This window comes from Columba livia, chromosome Z (assembly GCF_036013475.1).
Source record: "Columba livia isolate bColLiv1 breed racing homer chromosome Z, bColLiv1.pat.W.v2, whole genome shotgun sequence".
In the NCBI taxonomy this organism is placed as follows: Eukaryota; Metazoa; Chordata; class Aves; order Columbiformes; family Columbidae; genus Columba; species Columba livia.
The window spans coordinates 50684703-50710482 of record NC_088642.1 but is presented as its reverse complement, the minus strand read 5'-3'; the positions used below and the strand labels follow the sequence as shown (position 1 = coordinate 50710482).

Below are 25780 nucleotides of genomic sequence, written 5' to 3'. Positions count from 1 at the left end.
TTAAAAGGTTCATTAAAGGGCATTGATGTTAAACTCATATTGAGCCCGATTCTCTCTCCTTGGGATCCGCCCGTCGCACTCAAAGAGAGTTATCGTGACCAAGTTTTTCATTCTCCACAATATGAATTAAAGAAAGTAACGAATTTTCATCATCATCTTCCTGAGAATGCTGATACTTTAGTCTGTAATGTCAGCTTCTTCTAAATGACCAGGAGAAGGAGAGAGACAGATGGAGAAAGGCAGGGAGGCAGCAAAAGGGAGAGGGAGGGGCAGAGAGAACTTATTCCTTGAAAAAGCCAGGCTTAAGGAATAGTTCAGAAAATGAGCTTTGGCTTTAGAAACATGAATATAACTGTATCTTTCTTAATTTAATAGTTTACATTTTTACATTTTCAATAAGTACATAACAGGATTTCAGTCTTGAACATCCAATAGACCTGGTCAAGTCTCTTAAAAATTACTAGCTACCCATCATGTCTGCATGTAAATGGCAGACAATGGCATCTTCCGATTACTGACTGAATATTAAGGGAAAAACAGGCATAATAAGAATTTCGTTTTTCATCCTCCTGAATCAATAAATAGCATCTGCAATGGGAAAAAGTACACAACATGTCATGAAAAAGAACAAAATAAAAAAAAGTTCTACAAGTTGTAATAATGACCATAACAGTCATGTATCTTTCTTCCCACTCATTTGCTGTGATTGAACCCCATAACTCAAGCATGTTTCGTAAATAAGTGACTGTTTATGACCTTCTATTTTGAACTTGGAGCCTGTACACAATCCTTATAAGTACCTTAATGATCAGAAGAGACTCAACAGAGAAGTGAAGTGCTCTTGATTCCAAGCAGCAGATTTTCTCATTGAGGTACAGACTGTCACTGGGTTTTCATAGAAGAGCAGAATCATAGAATGGTTTGGGTTAGAAAAGACCTTAAAAATTACCTAGTTCCAACCATCCTGCCATGGGCAGGAACACCTTCCACTGGACCAGGTTGCTCAAAGCCCCATCCAACCTGGGGCATCCACCTCTTCTCTGGGCAATCTGTTTCTGTGCCTCACTACCCTCATGGTGAATTTCTTTCTTGTTTCAAATCTAAATCTACCTTCTTTCAGTTTAAAGCTATTATCCCTTGTCCTATCACAACATGTTTTTGTATAAAGTCCATTTCCAGATTTCTTGCAGGCCCCCTTTAAGTACTAGAGGGCAACTACAAGGTCTTGTTGATGCCTTTTTTTTTCTCCAGGCTGAACAAGCCCAGCTCTCAGCCTGTCTTCATAGGAGAGGTGCTCCAGCCCTCAGATAATCCTTATGGCCCTCTTCTGCACTTGCTTCAACAGGTCTATGTCTTTCTTATGTTTGGGGTCCCAAAGCTGAATGCAGTTCTCTAGGTGGGGTCTCATGAGAGTGGAGTAGAGGGGTAAAATCACCTCTCTAGACCTGCTGGCCATTGTTTCTTTTGATGCAGTCCAGGACTGGGTTGGCTTTCTGGGCTGCAAGTGCACGTTGCTGGCTCATATTGAACTTTTCATCAACCACACCTCCAAGTCCTTCTCCTCAGGGCTGCTCTCAATCCATTCTCTGTCCAGCCTGTATTTGTGCTTGGGATTGCCCTGACCCATGTGCAGCACCTTGCACTTTCTTATTGAGGTTCACATGGGCCCATCTCTCAAGTCTGTCAGCCCTCTGGGTTGCACTACTTCCCTTCAGCATGCCAACCACACCACAGAGCCTGGTGTTGTCAGCAAACTTGCTGAGTGTGCATTCAGTCTGTGGGCGTCTTTTTTGTGTTTGAGTTTGTCCAGGAGCTCCTCAAAGCTTCCTGGAATTTCTGCCTCATTTCCTCTTTGTTGGAATGCATTGCTGCTGAACTTAAAGGAGGGGATCCTTGAATATTAAGCAACTTTCTTGGACACCTCTTCACTCCAGGGCTTTATCCCATGGTACTCAACCAAGCAGATCACTGAAGAGGCTGAAGTGTGCTCTCCTGAAGTCTAGGGTAGTGAGCTTGCTGTGTGCCCTTCTCACTGACCTAAGGACCTTGAGCTTCACCATTTCAGGATCACTGCATCTAAGGCTGCTCTTGAGCTTCACATTCCCCACCAGTCCCTCCTTTTTGGTGAGAGCAAGGTCCAGCATAACACCTCTCCTCATTGTCTTCTTTATCACTTGGAGAAATAAGTTATCATCAATGAATTCCAGGAACCTCTTAGATTGCTTATGCCCTTCTGTATTGTCCCTCCAAAAAGTATCAGGGCGTTTGAAGTCCCCCATGAGGATCAGGGCTTGTGAATGTGAGGCTGTTCCTATCTGTCTATAGAGGGCCTCATCTGCTCAGTCTTCCTGGTCAGGTGAGCTGTGGCAGACCTCCACCACAGTATCAGCTATCCTTGCCCTCCCATTAATGCTGCCCAGAAGTTCTCAGTCAGATCTTCATCCATCTCCAGGTGGAGCTCTATGCATTTCAGCTGGTCATTGACACATATGGCTTCACCCTCTCCTCATCTCACCTGACTGTTCTTCCTAAAGAACCTGTATTATTTCCATTCCACCACTCTAGTCTTAGGAGCCATCGCACCATGTTATGCCAGTAAGACCATAGCTGTGCAGGCATGCACAAGTCTTTACCTCTTGTTTATTTTCCATACTCTGTGCATTTACACTTAAGGGGCACTTAATTGAGGGCACTTAAGTTGGGCCCTGAATTAAGCTGACTTACTGGCTGGGATGGCTGGCATTCCCTAGTCAGTTAAAAAAATATGTCCAAAAAAAATACAAGTAGGAAAAAATATTGCAAACAAAACAAAACAAAAAACCCAGAAACAAACAAAACAGGAACAAATTCTGAACTACCTCTAAAAGAAACATGAAAATATTTCTGTTGAAAATTATGAAAATAAGTATTCTGAGCTATGTTCATATTCTGCTAACTCTCGTTTGTTAAACTCTAGTTTGTAAAGAAAATCAAGGAAACATAGTTTGATTATGATACTTATCATGTCACATTTACTTCTACAACAGTAAAAATCTTGGCTTACACAACGTAAAAATCCTCTTTTTGAGACATATACTGAGTATTTGAGTGTGCTGGTTTTACAGAGTGAAAATAATTTATCATATCTGATCAAGGTATTCAACGTGTCTGCTGTCATTAAGAGGAAAACATTTTTTCTGTATTTTTTTTTCCTTCAGTAACAGTGCTATGGTTTTCATCTCCATGTCACATTTTAAATTCTTTTCTCCAGCAATAATTCTTGGATTTTAGTTATTACACCACTGAGTATGTTATCTGTTGCATCAGGAACATACTAAAGGAGAACAACCACAATTAATTTACACATTATTTAGCCTTTTCAAAATCTGTGTAACATGTATTTATTCACAGCTAAATACGTTGACCCTGCAGAAAATTTAGCAAGACTATAAAGCGAAAATGAACAAGCGACCTCTGAGGTGTTTCAGGGAATCTTTCATTATAAACTGTTCCTGAAAACCATTAAGTTCCTGACCTAAGCAAAGTCTTTTTTTCAGTACTTTTGAAACAATAAAATACAATAGCGTTATAAAAACTGGAATTAGAAGTTCCATATTTGTTGTCTTTAGTTTTTGTTCCTTGACAAGTTATATTCATGAAGAGTTCAGTATTTACTTGCATTTAGCCTGTACAGGTAGATGAGATTTCCCCCCCCAAAATTCCTCTGTAGAACAAATAACTTAAAACTTCTGTAATATAAACTACACAGAATATCGCATGTAAGTACTTCTTCTCCCAAAGCAATCTGATTTATTTTGTAGATATAAAAGTGAAACAACACTGTGAAATGATTTTTTTCTAACCTAGAAAGTGGTGGGCAGGGGAATTAACTACAATTTGGTACAATCTGTCATCTGCAAAGGCCTGCGTTACTTAGTTTTCTTCAAACTTTTTCTATTGTCGTAATGATTTCAAGGAGAAATATGTAAATAAAATCTCTTTTGCTATACAACAGTCTTGGATTAGCACACGATCAAACAAAAATTACCTAGATACTCAGCTGGTGTGCCTGAAACACTTTTTGATCCAGATGTTTAACTGTGCTAGTGCTGACTCAGTTTGTAGTTCCAGCTTGCAAACACATAAGCAATTATGCACACTCTGCTGACTTGAATTTATATATTGACTTCATGTGAACAATATTATTAACATCAAGACCTCCTGAGGCAGATAGGCAAGTCAGAAACAACCATGTAATACCATTTCCACCACAATAATGCTCATGAAATTATCCCTAATGCATTTAAATATTTCTTTGGAAGAGAAAAGACTTCGTCTCAGCTTACGCTGCTATACAAAAGAAGGGAAACGACTCTCAGAAGAAGGCATGCAGGTGATCAGTACGTGCAAAATTATCTCAAAAAAATAAATTACACCCAGCAGAGGAACTGGCAGAAATTTTGCAAAAAGTGCAACTATAGATCTGAATAAGACCAATAAAAAATAAGGAACAAAAAGATTGAAAGAAGAGTTCATAAATTCCTGGAAATACAGTAATTAAAAACTCAAACAACTAGATAGAAGAAAATGTAATAGCTGATTTCCTGCATTGAGAAAGAACAGATTAGCAGATGTCTAAATAAAATGTTGAAGTGTACAAACTAGATAAAAATAAGCACAGCCAAAGGTTTTATTACTATGATGAACTTTCAATCTTGACCTTATTGTACCCTTGTGTATGTAAATATGAAGTTCTCCCCATAATTACTAATGATCTTGAATAGTTTTTTGTAACTGTTGGGTGTAAATAAGCCCGTATGCCAATAAACCTAACCAAACTCCTAATGTGAAGCACGTATCACAGGCCAAAATTATCTTTCTGGTGCTATAGAGATAAGTAAAAGAAGCTGTATCAGTTCCTAAGTCCCTAAGCCATCTGATAGAATAAGAAAAATAATACTAAATTGGATGGCCTTCATATTAGACTTTATTTACTAGGAACAAAAAAAACAAACCAAACCAAACCAAAAGAGAAATACAATCAGAGAAGAAAAATGTGTCTTAAAAGACATTGCTTTTTTTTTTATTTTAGGCCACTGTAAAACCAATGTAAAACTAATTGGAATGAAATAAATACATGGAGATCTTAGCTGAAAATCTGTTGCTGGAGTCTGATCGAAATTCATTCCCCCTTTTTTTCCTGATTTTTATGAAAAATTATACATGTACATTTTTATTAACTTGTTCTGAGCAAACTTTCAGAGCTTTTTTTTCCCTCCTCTTGCCCTGCCATTTTATCTTACATAGATGTTATCTCCTTTTAGTTTGTACTTTTTGATACATTTATAGATAGTGAACAAAAGCACTTCTCATCTTTTCTTGCTAGAATCAACAAATCAAAATATTTTTGCCTTCTGTCAAGTTATAAGCTCTCCACTTCTTGGATGATATTCTTAGCTGTTCTAGTTTGCACTCTTCTGTAACATGAGTAACTAGAGTAGTATTAAACATGCCAAGAGGAGCTTTACTCATGACTCCTATCCAAGTATTTATCTTTCCATTCAAAAATTTTACCTCATACATATATAAGCTTTAGTCTCTTTTTCATAATCATGTTAGTAGTTGGTAGACATCTCCTAGGTGTGAAATGTAAGACTTGATGTTCTTTCAAGTACTCCTACTACTACTGTTGGGTGCTTTATTCTTACTGCTGCAATACTCAATGTTTTCCAGCTTTGTTTATAAGCTGCTCTGTTATTTGATGTATGGATAACAAAAATTAATTAATAACATTAAAATTGATTCATACACATCTAGATTTTTTACCACATTTTTTTTTAATAGTTTACAAACTATTAAACAAATATAGTATCAAGATTAACCCTCAAATAAACTTTGGTCTAAGCTGTACCTTCCTCCTTATTTTCTTCTCCCACAAGTTAGAGACAGAAATTTCTTAAGTCAGTTATTTGAATTAGTTCAGAATGTATTCTGCTGACTAATGAGTTGTGAAAACATAGGAAAGGTCAAATGGAAATATTTTTTATTTATCATTGCTTTGTTTTGGTAGAGCTGCCATTTGTTCTGCAGTATAGAACAGAAATGAAACAAATCAATTTTGATAACAGAATAGATAAATAGAATGTGCCTGTATGTGACAAAGAATTTGAAAATGGGAATATGGATCTGCAATCAATCTCCTGTTTATTTTTTTTTACTATCCTTTTATTATGATGGAGAAAAACACCATACTTGTACTCCCACGAATAGGAATCCACAAAAAAATAAAGTCTTCTTTAGTATTTGTTGCAGCAAATAAATATTTATGGTGTTCTCCATTGAACCACTTGTTCATTACTTGCCACATCTGAGCAACTCTAAAAAATTGGCACTGAAGGGTATTACTAGCAGCTATGCCTATTTTATTCTTGTTGAACAAGACAGAGAGTGAACAGTTACGTTTTTTCCTTGTGTCTCAGGAGTTCAGTGTCCTCTGATGGTTTAAGCCCTGAGATCTGCAGGCTGTCTACAGATTTTGTGTGCCAGAGACTTGTAGCAAAGAAGGACTAAGCCATATATAGAGAGTTGCATAAGTCTCTTAGTCCACTTGTTAATTTTTTCACATTATAATGAGCATTAAATTAACTCCAGGTGTAATTCAAAAACACAAGAAATACAGATCAACAGAACCAGGGGAAAATTAGTATTATTCTCATTCTAAATGCATTAAAAATGGAAAGGAAAATTACAATCTGGATTACTCTCATTCTACAGATATTCAAGAACTAAAATAAGATGTGTGAGGAACAGATGAAAACATTTACATAGATGGGAAAAGACAAGACTCAGGGGGATGTAATAAAAATCTATCAGTATATTCAAGATCATACTGTTATTAATGGAATAGTGGAAGTTCTTCGTGGTCTCAAAACAAATAAATAAAATTTTATGGAATTTAATGGAAGAAAAACTTAAAATCCACATATGGGAAGTAATACACATAAACCGAAAACTGATGATGGTCTTGAAATGCCCCTAAGAAACGAACAAAAAATATGTATTAGTGGCTTGAGCCCATGAGGTCTAAGGTGTCTGGAATTCCAGAAAGATAATAATAGTTCCAATTTATTGCTAGTTTGTGGAAAGCTTCTTCTTACCTGCTATGACTGAGAGTCAATAAACAAACAAACAAACAAACAAACATATGACCCTAGTTCCAACAGATTTCACAGGATCCTATATCACTTAGCTCTTTTCTTCATGCCATTTGTAGTATGATTTAACTAAGATATTCTTACATTCCAGGGTCTGAAGAATTATTTTCTTTCTATATTTACTTTGAAATGCAGATTAATAAACAGAAATTAACTAAAGTTGTTTATTTCAGTTTGTTTGTTTGTTTTATATTGTTTTGTTTTGTTTTTAATAGCACTATGACACTAATGAAAAGGCAAGTCTGGTGCAAAGTCTAACAGCTAAAGGCCAGAAATCATACAGTATGTAGAATTAGGATTTCCTGCTGGATTTAAAGATCCATGCCTGCTAAAATGGCTATATATCTTAACCTTGGATAAATAAGACAAAACAAAATTGAACACCTCATCTTCAGCAAAGATGACAAAACAATAAACCTGGGTCCTATTTATGTCCTGTTATTTACAACGGCTCACTGCTCTGCCTTTCGTAAAGTGTTAATAAATCTGATTACTCAAATGGCTTGAATGTAAAACATTTCCAAAATGAAAAAAAAGTAATTTTGCCTTCTTTTGTCGTCTACTTCAGAATTACACGTTTCAGTTCAAGTCTGATACTTCTCAAAAAAAAAAAAAAAAGTACAACATAAACCTTTTAAAGTATACATTTATTTACCAGAATTTTAATCTGACTTCCACATAGAAGCTGACTAGCAAGTTTATCCTTTGTTTTTGACACTGTTTTGAGCAAGCTTTTCAATTGAACATATTTTTAAAAATAGTATTGAAGAAATGTTCCTAATAGGAAGATAGAAAAGTTTTGGTTACATGAGTGAACAGAAACAAAATTGCTGTACAAAACTCAAGCTACAATATGGCAGCTCTTCTAGTAATTTTTAAGATTTCTTAAATATCTGTCTTCCTTTTAATATGCTTATATCACAGCTGCATACTTTCAGTTCTAAGTATTGATCATCAGTCTTGGAATAAAAATGCCCATGTGAACTGCTTGTGGATTTCTCCAAACGTATTTGAGGTTTTTCCCATTTTAATCATCATCTACAAACAAATAAGACTGACTCATATACAGACTCAAGGAAAAGGAGAAAGAGCACTTAAACAGAGAAGACAGAGCCTTTCAGTCACAAAAGATCAATGCAGAATTCTTCATGTGTTTGCACTTTTTCCTCCATAACATAGCAGGCTTTTTCAATTGTTTCTTTTTGACAACTGAGGATTTAAGACCAATACAAAGGGTTCATAAAAGACACTGCTCAACACTGTTGAAGGTAATATGCTAACTCAGATTACAGACTAAATGAGTGGCAAACAATTTATTTGGCTGAACAGTGGACAGACAACAAAGCAGTTTTTCTTATGCCAAAACTCTTAACACATATGTCTGTCCCTTGTTCCTTCTCAACATTAAAAGATATTGTTGTCTGTGAGGTAATTCCGTCAAAACAAGCACAAAAGTGATGAAGACTGGACGGATTTACATACGATTATTAGCTAGCCAGAAATTATTGTTTACCAGTAGTCTGTCTTGAAGAGTTGTACTTTCAATCACAAAATTATAACATAAAATTTCTTCTACTTTACACTGTCTGGCATCAGAAAGTTGCTAATCTTGTGAAGCCAAAGCCAAATATGGTAACTTAGCCCAAGATCAGCTTTTAACCATAAGAAAATACTGCTGCCAGTAGCTTCTCTATTGTAACATTTTTTCATAATAGTAACTGTAATTTTTCAAGATAGCTAATTTTTGTTTCAAAAGGCAAAATCTTTTGAAGTGACCAAAAAAACCTGTTAATATTGATATAAACTAGTATTGCGTTTTAGAATTAATTTTGGAAAAAAGCATATAATGATGCTTTTCACCATAAAGAATATGACGGTAGATACAGTCTTTAATAGTAAAACAAGTTGTTCTAGGGGCACCCAGCCCCGCGAGGGACAAAGAGCAAAACGAAACCCCCATAATTCAATGGGAAATTGTTAGAGACATGCTACACCGAGACAAGCACAAGTCTATGGGGCCAGAAGGGAACTACCCAGGAGTTCTGAGGGAGCTGGCAGAGGTGATCACCAAACCAATTTCCATCTATCAGCCATTCTGGCTAGCCACACAGGTCCCGGTTGACTGGAAATTAGTAAATGTGATGCCCAGCTACAAGAAGGGCCAGAAGGAGGATCCAGCGAACCACAGGCCTGTCAGTCTGACTTCAGTGCCAAGGAAGGTCATGGAACAGATCATCTTGAGTGCCATCACACTGTATATACAGCCTGGTGATCAGGTCCGGTCCTCACCACAAGAAAGATATTGAGGAGCTCAAGTGTGTCTGAAGAAGAGCAATGAAGCTGGTGAAGGGTCTAGAACACAAGTCTAACGAGACCAGCAGCTGGTTGTTTAGTCTGGAGAAAAGAAGGTTTATTAGCTGAAAGGAGGTTGTTGTAGTGAGTGGAAGCTGGTCTCTTCTCCCAAGTAACAATCCCAAGTAATAATCAATAGGACAAGAGGAAATCACCTCAAGTTGTGCCAAGAGAGGTTTAGATTACACAGAATCTCTCCTGGACCACGATATGCTTTCATTCAACTGCCACCACCTACTCTGTGTCCCAGAACACAATGGGGATTAAGGAACAGCAGGGAGGAGAAAACAGATTTTCTCTGTCTAGTTTTTCATCTGACATCTGTCATCTTCAGTACAGTTAACCTGGATTTCTCACAGGTTTTTCTCTACTATATCTTTTTTATTTTCAGGTTCCCATGCACAGCCTTTTCTCATATTCTCTTTTTTATGAAGTGGCTCTAAATTGTGCAATTTATCCTTCCAGCCTTTTCCCTCGTGTATGCTTTGTCCTCCCCTCAAATCTTATGTCAACTCTCGCACTGTCTTCCTTTGCATTTCCAGTCCTAAGATCTTTCCGATCAAGTCACAGCAAAAAATGTGTTTCAATATAACCATCCAAAGACATTGTACTTCTTCACCATGCCAGCAACTTTATTTTTCACATGCCTCTGTTGTCAACATTAAGGAAAAAAAACAAACAAACAAACAAAAACAACCAAAAACAATTAAAACCCACCCCTTCTCTGTTTCACAGATAAACTATACTATTTTCTGCCTTTTGTTTTTCGATTTCTCTAGTCTTTGTTTACTTATGTTTTAAGATATTATTGTTCTTCTGCTGTTTGAACTGTTGATCAGAAGGGACCAACAATCTTTGAAAAAAATTATAGTCCACTCATATCACACATTCCCTCATAGACTTTGCAAAAATACATTTACAACCAAGCTATGAAATCCTTGAATATAATGAAGTTATGGAACATATAAATAACAACTCTACCTCTATTATGTAAGAAAAAATACCTTGTTGCTTTGTTATCATGTTCCATGCTCTTGCCAAGGACAAGCCCAGCTTGTACTGTTCCATTTTCTATTCTTTATTTAGCTTAGTAATCTTAAAAATGTAATATGTTTTGGCAAATAGAAATTCCTGAAATACATAACAAGTCTAACACAGTAAGCATAATGCTGATGGCATACATCTAATAAAATGTTGATATCTATATGTTTTCATAGCTGAATGGAAAGGTCAGCAAGAATAAGAACACTGAGTTTTTAACATCGAGCATATAGATCTACATTTCTATGGACAATCTGACATGGCTAAAGTTTATCACCTCAAATAGAACAATATGGATAAATCAATTTGATTTTCTCAAGAGGTCAGAAGTGGGGTGATAAGAAAAACAAACAAAAAACCACCACAAAACAACAGTATTTCAGTAGGTTTCTTACCTTTGAAAACTGTGTTGAATGTAATTTATCTCTTCCAATCATGTTTTGCACATTTCAGATATTTCTTAAAAAACCTTTAATTCCATACATTTTGATTCTGTGATCATATGAGGCTTAAAGGTATGTGTTTCTAGAAGTCTATCATTCTTCAAAAAAGGCAAAATAGTAATTCACAAACATAAAGAAAAATGCTATGCTGACTCTACCTCACACCTATGACTAGAAATTAAAACTTGGTTTTTGCTGTTCCACAAAAACCATACAATTCCTTAACTAAGAACTTATCACAAAAGCCTACGACTACATAATTCAGATGCAAAATATTATGTAGTTAAGCTGTTATCACTTTTCCTAAAATATTCCTGCCAGTAACTTTAATAAATAATAAATGCTGGGATAGGAGCAAAAATCTGCACAAACAGTTAGTTAAAAAAGATTACTATTGCAAATACCATTGAGTCCCATAAGGACTTCTACAGCCTAAGCTCAGAAAAGTGAAGGCCATAGTAAGCCAGTTCTGTCCACTAAGTAAAATAAAACTTTACCTAACAAGTAAAATTAAAACTTAGCTATTTTGCATGTGAAATTCTTAGAATTACTGAAGTCTACACAAAAATATGTTCTCAAATGTTCTCAATTCCTTTTTTTTTCATAGCTGAAAATATTCAAAGATGTCAAACAGAGTTTCAGTATGTGCATGGGATTTAAATAAAATAATTGTGACCTTCACCTGAAAAAAAATGGAGGTAAATTAATAGATACAGGAAATTAATAATTTAAAAAAAGGAAATACATATCCTTAAAAGAAGTTAAATTCTATAAGTTAGAATGTTTCATAGAACTTTTCTGATATTTTAATGCACTACTGGAAATAAAGAAACCCCATGCAATTCCAGCTAATTTTCATATAGCTAACTATATAAAGAAATAGGTGAAAGGGCACTTTGAGGCACATTAAGGAAGTTCCTGTCCATGATATTTTAGTTTGGGCTAGTGACCTTCAAAAAATCAAGTGATTGAAGATGTGGGAAAGAAAAAGGTGTTCATGGAATTTTCAAAGTATAGAACTGATCTCACAGAAGTCTTTACTAGATATAATAGTGTTGCTATAATTGCTAAATAATTTCTTTAAAACACACTGAAATATATTTTTCACAGTTTAAATCTAGAAAGTTTTATACAAGGGATGAAATATGGAATAAAGTTCATTTTAGACCTGCTTAACTTTGACCTTTAAAACAAGTGGTAGCAAATGTGTGAATAGAAAATGTAGACTTAAATGCGTAAAACACTAGTCTACCAGAAAAAACCTAATAGTTTATTCAGCATAGGAATGGGTGCTGCTAAAAATTAAATACTTGTCCAGCAGAGGAATACTATTCATCTCCATTTACAAAAGCATCCTAAAATACAGCAACAAGAAACTACATGGTATTGATATGTAGATTACTAATCTTGTTTGTTCTTACATGATTCATTTTGCCAAAAAAAATGAAACAAAAAAAATATTAAGCACAAGCTTGTAAAATTTTAGCAAATTTTATGGCATCACCAAGGCACAATGACCCTAAACTATAAAGTTATGATGATCACACAGAAACTTAGTCAACCAAGAAATATGCATGGTGTAGATTTTATCGAGATACTGGTCAGGTCAATATCAGTTGAAGGTGATATTGATAAAACAAGGTATTCGTATTAAGAGTTATATGATAATTTAACTTAAAAAATCAACAGAAATTTCAAACATACTTTTGAAACTTATTCTCCTTGTATAATTAACCATTATAAACTCTGTCTTAGATGTAGAGATTCACCCTACATTTAAGCTATCCTTGCCAATTCAAAAATGTACTTTAAGAACAGATTTTACCTTTTTCCCAAAAATGTCTCCATATTCTAACAGTGTTTAGAATTTTATGCCTAGCCGTTATCTACAATTTTAACTACATAAACAAATGACAAGGCAGAGGTTATCCAGGTTTCCAGCAAATACTTAGACATGAGTTCAGAGTACAGTGTGCTATTGCGATCTGAACAGCTCATGCAGGACCATACAGCAGGGTGGTAATTTCGTGTCAGATCACACAGCACAAGAAATAAAAGGTATTTGTATTGTGTTTGCATAACAGAATAGCTACAGAAGCATAATGGCATATCTTACTCCTACAATAGCTTGGTACATGAACATGTATTTACATGTATTTACTCCAGCAAAGGACAAAACTAAACCAACCAACGATCCCTGATTTTAAAACATTAGTGATGCACAACTGTTCCTATTCAAACTGAAAACTATCATCCAACAATGTAAGAGAAAGTTATTAATCATGGTATCTCCTTTACAGAAATACAGATCCAGAGAAAGAGCAGAAGCAGATAAAGATTGGATTGAAACTGCCGAAATACTACAGAAAAAAATCAGATTGCTATAAGTTGAAATAGGAATTTGGGCACCAAGTGTACTTTGGAGCTATCAGGTTCAAGCAAGTCAGCAACACTTAGATTCCAGAATTTCTATTTCTACTTTTAAGAATCTATAACTTCAATGTTTGAAAAGTTTTCCAAAGGAATTTTAAGTATCTGAAAGGGAATTGTGAAGACAATACAAATACAACTGTGCTGTAAAGATAACATACCATCATAATGGCATGACCATCACAATACCAGGATTAAGGCTATATATACTCAAAACAAACATGAGGTTTTCTCTGAAGTCCAATGACTGAAGTTTTTACAAAAAATAGGGCTTTCTCTTTGGTTAACTTTAAATTTTGGGGATTATACTATGTGTAAACCAAATATTAGTATAATAGAAAGATGTTTCCAAGCACATCAATTTCTGAAAGCATTTTTGCTACATCTAAGAGAGTGGCTGGGGTAAACAGGAGAGAAGTTGAATGTGGGGTCTGCTACTATTTACTAGTTCAGATGTCCTTGAACAGACCAAACACATCCTATTCTGTTTATGAAGATGAAATATTTTCTTTGAAGACAGCTTGATTATCTGCTTGTTATCTGCAATGTGCACAATCTGTCTATTGTTGAAAATAAGGACAATATTTTCCTATCCATATTATAATTTTTTGCACTAATCACAAGTGATTTTCAGACAGCAATATGTGTTCAAGTACAAAATTCTCATGTGAGTATGAGAACATGATCAATATTATATCAGAGAAGCAAAGAACTAAAACTTTTTTTTTCTAGTTGTAGTACTTCCTACAGTATTTTCGACCAAATAAATGTTGTAGTGTTAATGACTTTAAGATAACCCATGAGCAGAAAAAACACATAATAACATCTACCACAGTGACTTAATTTCATGGAAAAACAGTATGCCACCATCACCATATTTAGAGATAAACAAAGGTCTAAATAAAATAAACACCTTAATGAAAAAATACTACTGATATTTATAAAACTACCTGTCTCTTCCAGGATTTGTGCATATTAGAAGTGCAAAGTCATGCTCAGGCTTTTATAGCACAAACTCACTAACTAAACATGCAGAGAAAAGCAGTAGAAATAAACTAGCTACTTGCTGTTTCTAGTATACTACACAAATACAGCAAGTTGTAGTTGCTTTTCTGTTGCTTTTTCTAAAGATGGGCTTGATGTGTCAAGTATCTCTCAGAAAAATATTTCTGATCAAGATTAGTCCCAGAGTTCAAATCTAGTGCTAAGTTAACAGTTTACAGGGGCAGCAGTCTTTAAAGTGAGAAAGTAATATCCTAACACATTAAAATTTGGTTCCCAAAACTCATGGTCATCTGGGCAATTTAATGACTGCAGTACTAACATGACCATTAAAACTAATCTGTGAATGTCTACTTCTACTAGAACATTTAATTATCTTTGTTGTTGGACCTGCATATTTTGAAAGCGTCTTGCTGTCCTTAGCTAAACATGGCTTCTTTAACTCTGTGCGTGTAACTATTTTTTTTCACCCCACACGTGTGCTGCCATTTCTTTAATGTTTATCCAAGCAATTTATCTAGATTTCACTTAGAACACTGCACTATTAGGTGATGTTTCAATCTTCCTTTTAGCCTGTATTAAATACTCTGGGACAAGTTAATCTTGATGTATGTGTTCATCCCTTCACCTACTGTAAGTTATTTTATATAGAGCATTAACCATTATGACTACTAAATTAGTCTTATTAGATTGCTGTTTAAGTGTCTAAAAATAACAGTGTGGTCAAATTTCATTTTAAACAAAATTACATGTGGATATCCAAAACCTTAAAAGATAAGTTCAGAAATGTTTATATTTTAGATAAATATAATAATGTCTTTGTCATAAATAGAAGCTTGTGCATGCAACCAGTTTCACAAAAGCTTCGCACCATAGATGGATGCATTTATTATTCCTTCCAAGATTTCTTGTAGCTCTGATTTTCTTCATACTTCATTTTTCATTTTTTCCCTTCAAGCTCCTTTTATCCCAAGTTAGAGTATTCTCCTTCAGTTTCTTCTGCCTCTTCCTACATCCCCCAGCACTTTTTTCCACTCAACTGTTTAACTTTTTGAGTTCTAACTACACAGTTGTAAGCTTCTTCCCCATGCAGTGAGCAAAACAACGTTTGAGTAATATTGCTTGACAACAGTCTTCCCATGCCTCCCTCAATTATAGACAGGTAAGATATATTTTTATGTAAATTTTCTTGATTAGAATTTTTAACAGTCTGTTCTCCATGGTGGAATTTATCTTTGCATTTGTGAGTGTGCATGTATATAGACTGAAACATTGTTTTGGTTGGGAGGAATACAAAGATGTCGGGTTTTGTGTAATTTTATAGCATTGTACGAGGTAACTAAAGAGTTATTCATGAAAATGTTATTCAATGTACTATTTCTGACAATTACAAAAGATAAGTGACTGCTGTGGAAACAAAGAGGAAGGGCAAGAAATCAGATGTTACTAGAAATATTCAGAAGATTAACCGTACTGAGATGCCTAGATTTAATTTCCCCTTGAACTGTGCAGATGTTAAAACTGATCACTCATAATCTTCTTTAAATTAAATTCTTTTAATGATTTTCATATCTCATTTGTTTTCCCTACCCACGGTTTTCTAGTTCGTGGGGTAATGTAAACATATTCACCACAATGTCATGAAATTAGTATAGAATTATTCTGGAAAATTAATTTCAAATTCAGTACCTTGAACTTTTATTCAGGGAGCCCTGAACTTAACACTTATGGTCACTTAGTTGAGGAATTTAAACATATCATTGTGATCTATGTACATATTCAAAACAGCCCAGGATATGTTCATGAATGGTAGCAATAATATAACAATAAAAATAACAGTGCATCTTCAAAAGCATTATTCTACAAATAACTTGTAAATAGTAAATTCAGTTATGTTAACCACACTCTTAACAGACAATTCTAAAGCAGAAAATGCAAACGTTCATTGAATAAATTATTAATTACGAATTATGCACCTGTTTGTATTCTCCTCCTCACACCAAGAAATGTAACATTTCAGCTGTCTGAATTCAAGTATCCAAGTCTTTTTCATCAAAACTTATCTCTGTTATCTCAGATTGAATTTTAGATTCTTGTTTGGACCCATCTTGCATGCATTAAATGGAAGATAAGAATGCCCACTTCCAGTGCTCATCTCTTACACAGAAACATGTCCTGGCCCTCCCCCAAAACACACACAACAAAAAAGATCCCTTATGTTACATTAAGCTGTAAATAAGTTAATTATGCTACACAAAATACAAAACTGTTTCCATTATATATACTGTCTAAAAAAAAAAAAAAAAAAAAGTATTTTTAAAATGTATATACATATGGAACTACAGAAGTTTATGTAATATTGTTCTTCATACTCTATGAAATGAAGTAATTTTCTATTTATCTCTATATTTATTTTACATGCAAACTTTCAAATGTGAATGTCTTTCAATTATCATCTTAAACTGGCATAACATAGCTGATTAATTTATGTGTGATTAAACTTTGAAGTCCCCTCTCTCACTTTCAGATCCTGAGAACCTTTAGTGTAATTCAACAACACCAGAAAGCTTACTTCTGACCTGCATGGATTTTGATAATCAGTAGCTTTCACTGTTCTCTTCTTGATTCCCATCTTTCTAGTCTGTGGCTCTTAGTTTTGTGAATTGTATTTGTATACTTATTGATTTGGATGCTAGTGATGCCACGACAGCTCCTATTGCTCTAATAATGAACCTTCTGGAAATAGAACATTTCCAAGTCAAGACAGTTTGATGACATTTGGCAGTTTTGGGATACACATTCAGTTTTGTTTGGTTGGGATTTTTTGTTTGTCTGGTTTTTGTTATTGTTGTTGTTGTTGGTTGGTTGTTTTGGTTTTTGTTTGCTTTTGGTTTGGTTTGTGTTTTTTCAATTATTGTTTATTTAAAACACACACTCTGCATAGGATGTGGAGGATCTTTAATATACATAATGAAGTAAAACACAGTTTGCTTGTCTTTTATGCTATTATCCTTTACAAGCAAGAATTCAAAAATTAAAAGCTGCACACATATCTTTTTAACCACTTTAAACATATTGGTGCACTTTTGAATTTTTACTTATAATTATGCAACCTGACAAACTCTTATGTTTTTCACTCTGACTATATTACAGACTGACTGAGGTCAGTTGCAGCTGAGTTGTTATATGTCCTTGCATTACATAGTTGAGTCAAGTAGTTAAAAGTGTTCTGTTGGGAGTTTTTTGGTTGAAAATGCAAGACAAGTGAATGATGAATAAATTACAATAAGTATAGGCACACCAGAATCAACTGTGTGGAAGTCATCACCATATGCTCTATTTTAATTCTTAGATAAAGAGGTTCTTTATTTTCTGTTAGAAGCAACAGAAAAAGTGACATGCCAGTCTATGTACTGAAGTCAGAACTTTTGGAATCTGTACCTAAGAAAAATGTAGTGATGGAGTACTCATTTAAATTATCTTTGCCTTGGGATACTGAAATAGTAGAAATTGGTTTGGTTCAAAGAAGGAATCAACAGAAGTCCTGTAAAGTAATAGGCAGGTTTAGCCTTTTATTTTTAGTATGAAACAGATAATGATCAAGAACAGTGACTGATTTTTCTCCAATGAGGAGCATAATAGCTTCTGACAAACACATGAATTCCTGAGACTGAGGAAGAACCACCAACTTCAATAAAACTGTGAAGCAACTCCACAGTCTTAAATCATATAATGTGACTATCACAGAATACTTATTAATCAATATTCCTTAATCGGGACTTTGCATAATGGTGAGCCATTTTACAGCATGGGAAGTTTCCGATAAACTCTTAACACTGCAAATCCTTGAAAGGTAAAGTTGGGAATACATGTAGCAATTCAGGCACAACAAATCACTCAACATTCATACATTTTTATTACATATCATCAGAATAGTAGCTGCTAAATGGAACTATTTCTATTCAAACTCACAAGATGAGTAAATTATTATAGACTTCCAGCTTTAACTTCAGCTATGGTAAATAAAATGGAAAACAGACCTCAGAATTTAAATATACATGCGAACATACACAGACATAAACATGTTTCTACATTGCAAAGATTAGCCTTTTAAAGAGATGTTGTAAAAATTGTGAGAATTTCCCCAAAATTTAGCTAATATTGTAGAAATATTTAATTCCACTGCTTTGCATAGACATTTTAGAAGAAATATTCAAAACAAATAAAACTGAAAATTGAATCATAGTTATAGAATGGATAAATCATTATTCTCTCAGGGAAAAACAAAACACAACAAAATACACTCCCACAAAAAAAATCCCAAACCCAACCAAACAAAAAACAAACAAAACACACACACACAGAAGAAAAATCAACAAACAACAATACAGCAAAGCAAGAAAACAACAAAACCTAAGGCTGAGTTTCTGTGTATTTCCCTCTCTGTATCAAAGAAGAAATAGTCAACTTTTAATTGAAGACAAATTGTATTTTTTTTCTTCTTCAAAACTCCTGCTAATGAATGGCATTGTGATGCATTTCCCCATGAGCTTTGTCACTCATGCTTTCTCTGAAATTATCAGCCATGGGAAACTTGTCATTCAAACTGTAAATTCCTCTCCTTCTTCTCCTCATTGCTCCTTTTTTTTTTTCTTTTTTAAATGATGGAGAATATAATCTGCTACTTTATTGCTCTCCCTTTTAAAGAAACATTTAAATAGTTAGGTTAAGGAGAGAGTAGACAGCATAAAAACATTTGTGATACAAAACTATAAAATTAGTTAAAGGTAAAGAATACATTAGTTAAAAGGATTAATATATGTAGTCCCAAATAGTTAAAACAAACTATCAGTTACAGTATGAGAGTCGTCCTAGGTAAAATACAGGTGATGATACCTAGAATTCAAATTGCTAGGAAGAAGTAATTCAGCACCAATATTAAAGGCAATATTTAAAGATGTAAAAATTTTCTTAGCTCTTCTTGAACCAAACCTTAAGTTTACCGTATATATATTATGATGCTTTACTGTATGTTGCCTGAAGTTTGAAAGGAAAAAAGTGAAAAGAATTGTCTGCTCCAGAGTGAAAATCTGGTAGCTTATCATATACACAGATTTGCAACCACTGCTCATTTTAGCAGTAAGAAGAAAAATAACTATGCAAAAGGTTGGGCTTGGGAGATTTGGCTTTACTGCATCTGACATTACACCATAAGGAATGGAAAAAAACAGAAATAGATTGAAGAACATACACATAAATACACACAACATTCCTTGTTCAAACACATTTACATTTACGATAACATTAAAGTAAATCTAAAATTGATCTGAATTAATCTCTTTCCAATATTAAACTAGTTCTTCTCAAAAATAAATATTTCTGTCTGAAAGTATGTATTTTGCCATTAATAACAAATATTGCCCTTGAGACATCTTGACAAGAACTGTACCAATTTTTATAAATATGTTTATGTTGATCCTAGGAATTTCTGCCTGAAAAATCTTACTGTAAGCATCAAGAACAATACATAAAATACTTATAGACAACTTTAGAAAAGATAGTGATAGTCATGTAACTGAGGAAATAAATAAAAATGAGTGCAAATAGATTTTTTTGTTGTACTAGTAAAAAAACTACTGAAAAACTATATACGACTATACATATAAATACTTAATCTACAATGCAAGCAGTCCTAGTGACTGTAATGGAGTTAGTTTCCCAAAAGTATCTTTAGTAATTAAAGGATTTTAAACAATAGATAAAGAACTACATGAAAGGTAAACTCCTTACAGGTATAAGACAGCAAGTAAGGCATACATTTAAATTATCAGTGAACTGTCCATGAGATCAAGGTGTATTCCATGGGTAAAGACTACAGTCACCATAATTCCTTGTAAACCAATTCCTAATATTCAGACAGTCAAAACAAATCATATTCAGCAGCCACAGAGAGGAGATTTAAATCACCTGACTTCGGAATATCTACATCAAAACACAGCACCAACAGACAATGGAGCATTTTATAGACAGGGGAGGGGTAAGACACTTGTATATCATTAATTTCAACCTAACAAAGACATCGCAGGTCAGAAGAACCAGCCTTAGAAAATGCTTCCCTTTCCAGTGAATAAAAATAAAGTTTTTATAACTACATCATTTGCATATACCTAGATAGTCCTCTTTGCATCCCAGTTGTTATAAAAATTTTACAGTGAGTGAAAAAATTCTGATCAGCTCCACTGATGACAGAAGCTTCAGAACCTTGACTTAAGATAAGCCATAAGATGACAAAGACAATTTAAAATTAACTCTTGAAAAGGAAAATAAAAAGTAGGAAACTGTGAAATTGTACAGAATATCTTTTCTACTTAAGTTTAGATGAGTGGTTACAAAGGGCGAATCTTTACATACAGTGAAGAATTCTGAAGCACTTCTATCAGCACAGGGCCCTAAAACTGGGCATCTGCTGTCTCTCTAATGCATGGTATTAGTAAAAAAAAAAAAAAAATAAAAAGGAAAAATGTTACTTCTTGTAAGCAATCTTGTAATATGGTAATGACTCAGTTAGAAAGGAAGAAATAACACTGTGTGGATCATAAAATGTGGGATGTTTTGGCTGAAATGTACTAGGACATTTCATTTAAGAACACTTAACATAAACAGATAACAGTCAGAGAAAATCTATAAAATAAATAGAGATTTAAGACTTTCATTCCAAGACTGCACCTATGCATTATTTTAGAAAACAAAAAATATATTCCCCTAGAAGCAGAAATCCTAAATAAAGATACATAAAAAATATCAATAGACTATCCTTGAATTTGATGGTTTACATCACTGCCTGCAAGCCATACCTTCAATCTGCATTGCTATCATTAAAATAACATTTTCTATTAAGATAATGGAATTGAAGCTTTACTTTTCCCCTCCTACAGATTTAAATACCTCCTTACCCGTACACCTGCATCAGCATTTAACAATATTTTGGAACTTTTGTTTTATATTTTAATGGTGGCAATATTCAAGAAATAACTATATCACTGTTTGCAATACCAATATGAGATTTCAAAAGAGCCTTCATTGAAGACATCAAGCAGCTCTACCACTCAGATTTATTTTATCAGTCTGTCTGAAGATGGGCAAAGACAATATTATTGCAGCTTATGCTCATTTAACATTTGGAGGATTGTTTTTCTTTTCTCACTCCCCACAGCCATATGGATTAGAAAATCATTTATTTCTCTCTGTTATGAAAATGTAATCTTAAACAGAAGTAATGCAGCAAATTCAAAAAGAAGGATAATTATGCAACAAGTAAGCCGCTGCATAATCTCATTATACCATGGATGGCGTTTGACAATGAGAGTGACAGGAACATTTTGAATTAAAAGTCAACAAAATTAAAATGCATAAAATGAAATACATTTTAACATAATGTTTAACTGCATCAAGAAACAACTGAAGCCTAAAGCTTAGTGAAATTTAAAAATTAATCAGCTCTTTGTATAGGCAGAATCATACAAGTAACTTGACAGGATAAAATCATAGGCAAGTGTCAATATTCCTCCTTTAGTCAAAGCTGCTATTATTGAGAACAAGGAAAGATGTAGCCCTGGTCTAGAGCTGTATCGTTCAATTTTTCTTGTGGATTTTGGACCTGTCATCTAGTACTGCATGTCCTTCACTCTCAATAAAAATCCATGTGAATAAAAGGTGATGAGCATAGCAAGGCTTATTTATATTAACTACAAAGCTAGCAGAAGATAAATGGGTTGGAACATCAGAAACTAGACTCTGAATTAGATGATCAAATTAAATACTGCTTAATACTTATTAGTTTTTTAAATAAACTGTGGTTGTATTTGTTTGTTTGTTTTTTTCCTGGTTATGATTTTTATTTCTTTGTGTTGCTTATTTTTACCATCTGATTAAATGTTCCAGAAAAAAAAAAAAAATTAAGTATTTTTTTTCCTAATTGAAAATCCAAGTTTATCCCACAGAGATCAATACTTTGGAAAAACAACTTTACTGTATCTAGCAAAACAAAAGAGATTTTGTGGTACATTTTTCGTCCTCATAATAGTTCCCCGAGACTTAATGAGATAATGTTAAGCCTAGGTTTTGGATGTTTTCTTGATTTTTACCGCTTTCCATGTTGTGAAAAGCTAAATTACTTTGTATATTTGATTATCTAAAAACTTAGAGTGGCGTTCTTTATATTCCACTGCTTTGCTTATATTTTCAACAATGTATAGCACAAGTATTTTAAGTCTTCTGCAGAAACTTAATTCTCATTATTGAAATAACATACCCAAATGCTTTCTTCTTGACGATACTGCTTCCAGTTTCGTCCACTATCACTAAACATCAGAAGGTAGCTTGTTACCCAGTCGGAGCTCCCGTAACCACCTTGAGTTGCAACAGCAGTAATCTCAGTTCTTTCACCAAGATCAATTTGAAGCCATTGATATTTACTGGACACAAGTGGAGACCAGCCACCAGCACCTTAAAAAGAATGAAAAAGGTTGAAATATGTTCCTGAAAGAAGCAAATTAACACAAAACTTGCATGTGCAAAAATCAATTAATTAATTTGAGCAATGAAGTCTAGTGAAATATGTCCTTGTTCAAGGCAGGAGTTTGAAACTAGATGATCTTTAAAGGTCCTTTCTGATACAAATAGTCCTAATCCAAGATTTAGTTGCACCAAAGCAGTGTTGATATAATTTAACAATTATTTGAAAAGTTGATACAGATTAAATGATATATGTAACCAATTATAACTATTAAATCTATGGATTTATTAACTCCTGTTTTCTGTCTCTATCTTATAAAATTAATTCTACATGTCTAATTATCCAATTAGACAGAGCTCTTAGAGTAAAAACTTAGAATGCTGATTATTTATTTTATATATATATATCAATTTCATTTTATATAGACTAGAAGATCTCCTGAGGTCCTGTTTAACCTGGATCATTTTGCATGATTCTGTTGTGTGACATCTGGTTATACAGATTTGTATATAAAGCAGTAAAGCACAGTTAGATGACAAATGTACATGTGTCTCTTAAAGCAACCAACTAATTTGTAGGCAAAACAGTAAGAAAGAGTTAGTTATACACATGCAGTTTCAGTCAGGAGATAGGCCAGTTTGCAAAGATAAAGTTTAACCTTTAATGTATAGCTATATATAAAGCTCCTACAATATTTATCTAATCAGGAAGACATATTGAATTAAGAAAGACATATCAATTCAGTTTTCTCTTGTCTTCCTTGGTTTACCTTTATTTACTCAGATCAGCCTACTGCTTTGTCTGTAAAGCTGGATGGAAAAGACCAAGGATATGTTGCAAATAAACTCAAAAGAAAAAATGTTTTGTGAAAATATTTTGCAAAATTTGCAAATATTCAGACACATTTATCACCCAATATGTTAGTAAATAGAGTGATAACAAACAATAAAAAAATCCATTTTGCAAGCATAGATTTGGACCTAATTCAGTCAAAGTCACAAAATGTAAGAGGCACCTTGAAAAGTTCTTAAAGCGTACAAACACAGAACAAGAAGCACAGATATATCTAGTTCCCACAACAATCAATAAACATTGTATTATGTGGAAATAGAAAACTGCAATCCAATCTTATGCTTGTATAGGCTTCAAGATGCATAACATTTCATAAATAAAACATCACCTATGGTTTAATTCTGTTCAGGGTCATGAGTCAAGTTCTTGACATTACCTCCCTTAGGAAAATAATAAAAGAAAAAAAGAATTGTTACTTAGGGATTTGAAACTGCCATTTAAAAATAAAATGGTGGGGTATCTTATACTTGTTCATAAGCCATGAAAAGTGAGGTTCATTCTACAGAGCCAGGTAAGTAGAAACTGCTGAGAGAAATCCATAAAGCCCCACATATGTAACAATTCCTTTGTCCACACATTCATGAACTAATTAAAATGTAACAGATTTAAATCTATGGCTGGACTTAAAGACTGTGTAGGAGTTTTTTTGTTGTTTTTTTGACTCTTTATCTAAATCAGTAATTAGAACTTCATGTAAATACTTGGAGATGTTTTGCATTAACTCACATTGAGTTTCTCTTTTTATTAATTTCTTCATAAGAGGAGACATTAGATCCAAGATATATATAGATATATACCACTTTCTACACATGAATTTTCTGTTGTTTTTATGAACCTGTTTGCCATAGAAACTGTACCTGAGTAGGGATTTGAATTTTCACTTAATCATAATTAGTCATATGATTATTTGGCAAGGTAATTTAAAACCAGTTACAGTTAATCCCACTGTGACATAAAGGCAACCATTGTATCCTACTCATACTCTTTTCCAACATATTTAGAACGTTTCAAAAAAACAAAACAGTTCTGAAGGAATATCCACATCATATAACTCAAAAAAAAACGTTTGCATATATAAGTTGACAAAATAGGCAAGAATTAGCAGTTTCTGGAAACATATTCCTTAAAAATTTGAACTGTCTCTAATAATTGTGAGTTCTGACACATAATAGACACAACTGACCACATCTAACAGAAGAAATATAGATCCGTTTCTGAAAATGAAGAACAAGAAGTTAAAAAAAGAGGATCTGCCTAAGTAAGGTATTCAATGAAAATAAGTATAAAGTAAAAATGGTGTTCTGCGGTTAAAGGAGGCAGATGTAATTACATAGACTTTCTCTTGTCAATCTGTTTTCATTGGGAGTGTGTGTTTGTGGATAAAGGTTAGTAATTTAAATTAAATTTCCCACTTGGTGTATTTTACTTCCCAAATCCACAGGTTAAATCAAATTAAATAAAAACGGATTTAGAAAAGTCTGCTGTTAACTCCTATTGTCTGACATAAAATAACTAGGTATAACAGTGAAAACACACCCACTTCCTAATACAGCCAAGGACAAGCTCATTTATGTTCACTTACATTTTCTTTTTGAAAATGGTATCACTAAGTGAAAAAGTGTTTATTTCTTTAAAATAAAAGATTAAACTTTTGTTCCATGTTTATTTTCAATTTCTTGTGCTGTAATAGTCCATTATTCTTTAAGAAGAATCTATTCTAGCAGTACTTCCAAGTACTCATCAACAACATAAACCCACAGATACATTTAGAGATAGTTACACAAGAGTTTGCAAATTTTGCTAATATATGTATGCATATATATATATATATATATATACAAAGAATTAAAAGGACATAAGATACTTTATTTTGTGCTGAAGATAAGGCCATGTGAGTGTCCTTTCCAGACTAGTCATTGGTCTCCCACCCAGAAGCTTTTGGTTTCTCTATG

At 33.7% G+C, this 25780-nt stretch overlaps 1 protein-coding gene across 6 annotated transcripts in view; it reads right to left on the bottom strand.

Annotated features, from left to right (window-relative positions):
• The window catches only part of LOC102084168 (contactin-associated protein-like 4), a 257060-nt gene that overhangs the window by 148656 nt on the left and 82624 nt on the right, over positions 1-25780 (bottom strand). For all 6 annotated transcript variants that reach the window (XM_065045789.1, XM_065045788.1, XM_065045785.1 and 3 more), the window contains exon 3: positions 22773-22966. In XM_065045789.1, the coding sequence (XP_064901861.1) occupies positions 22773-22966 (194 nt within the window). The remainder of the gene's footprint in view (positions 1-22772; positions 22967-25780) is intronic.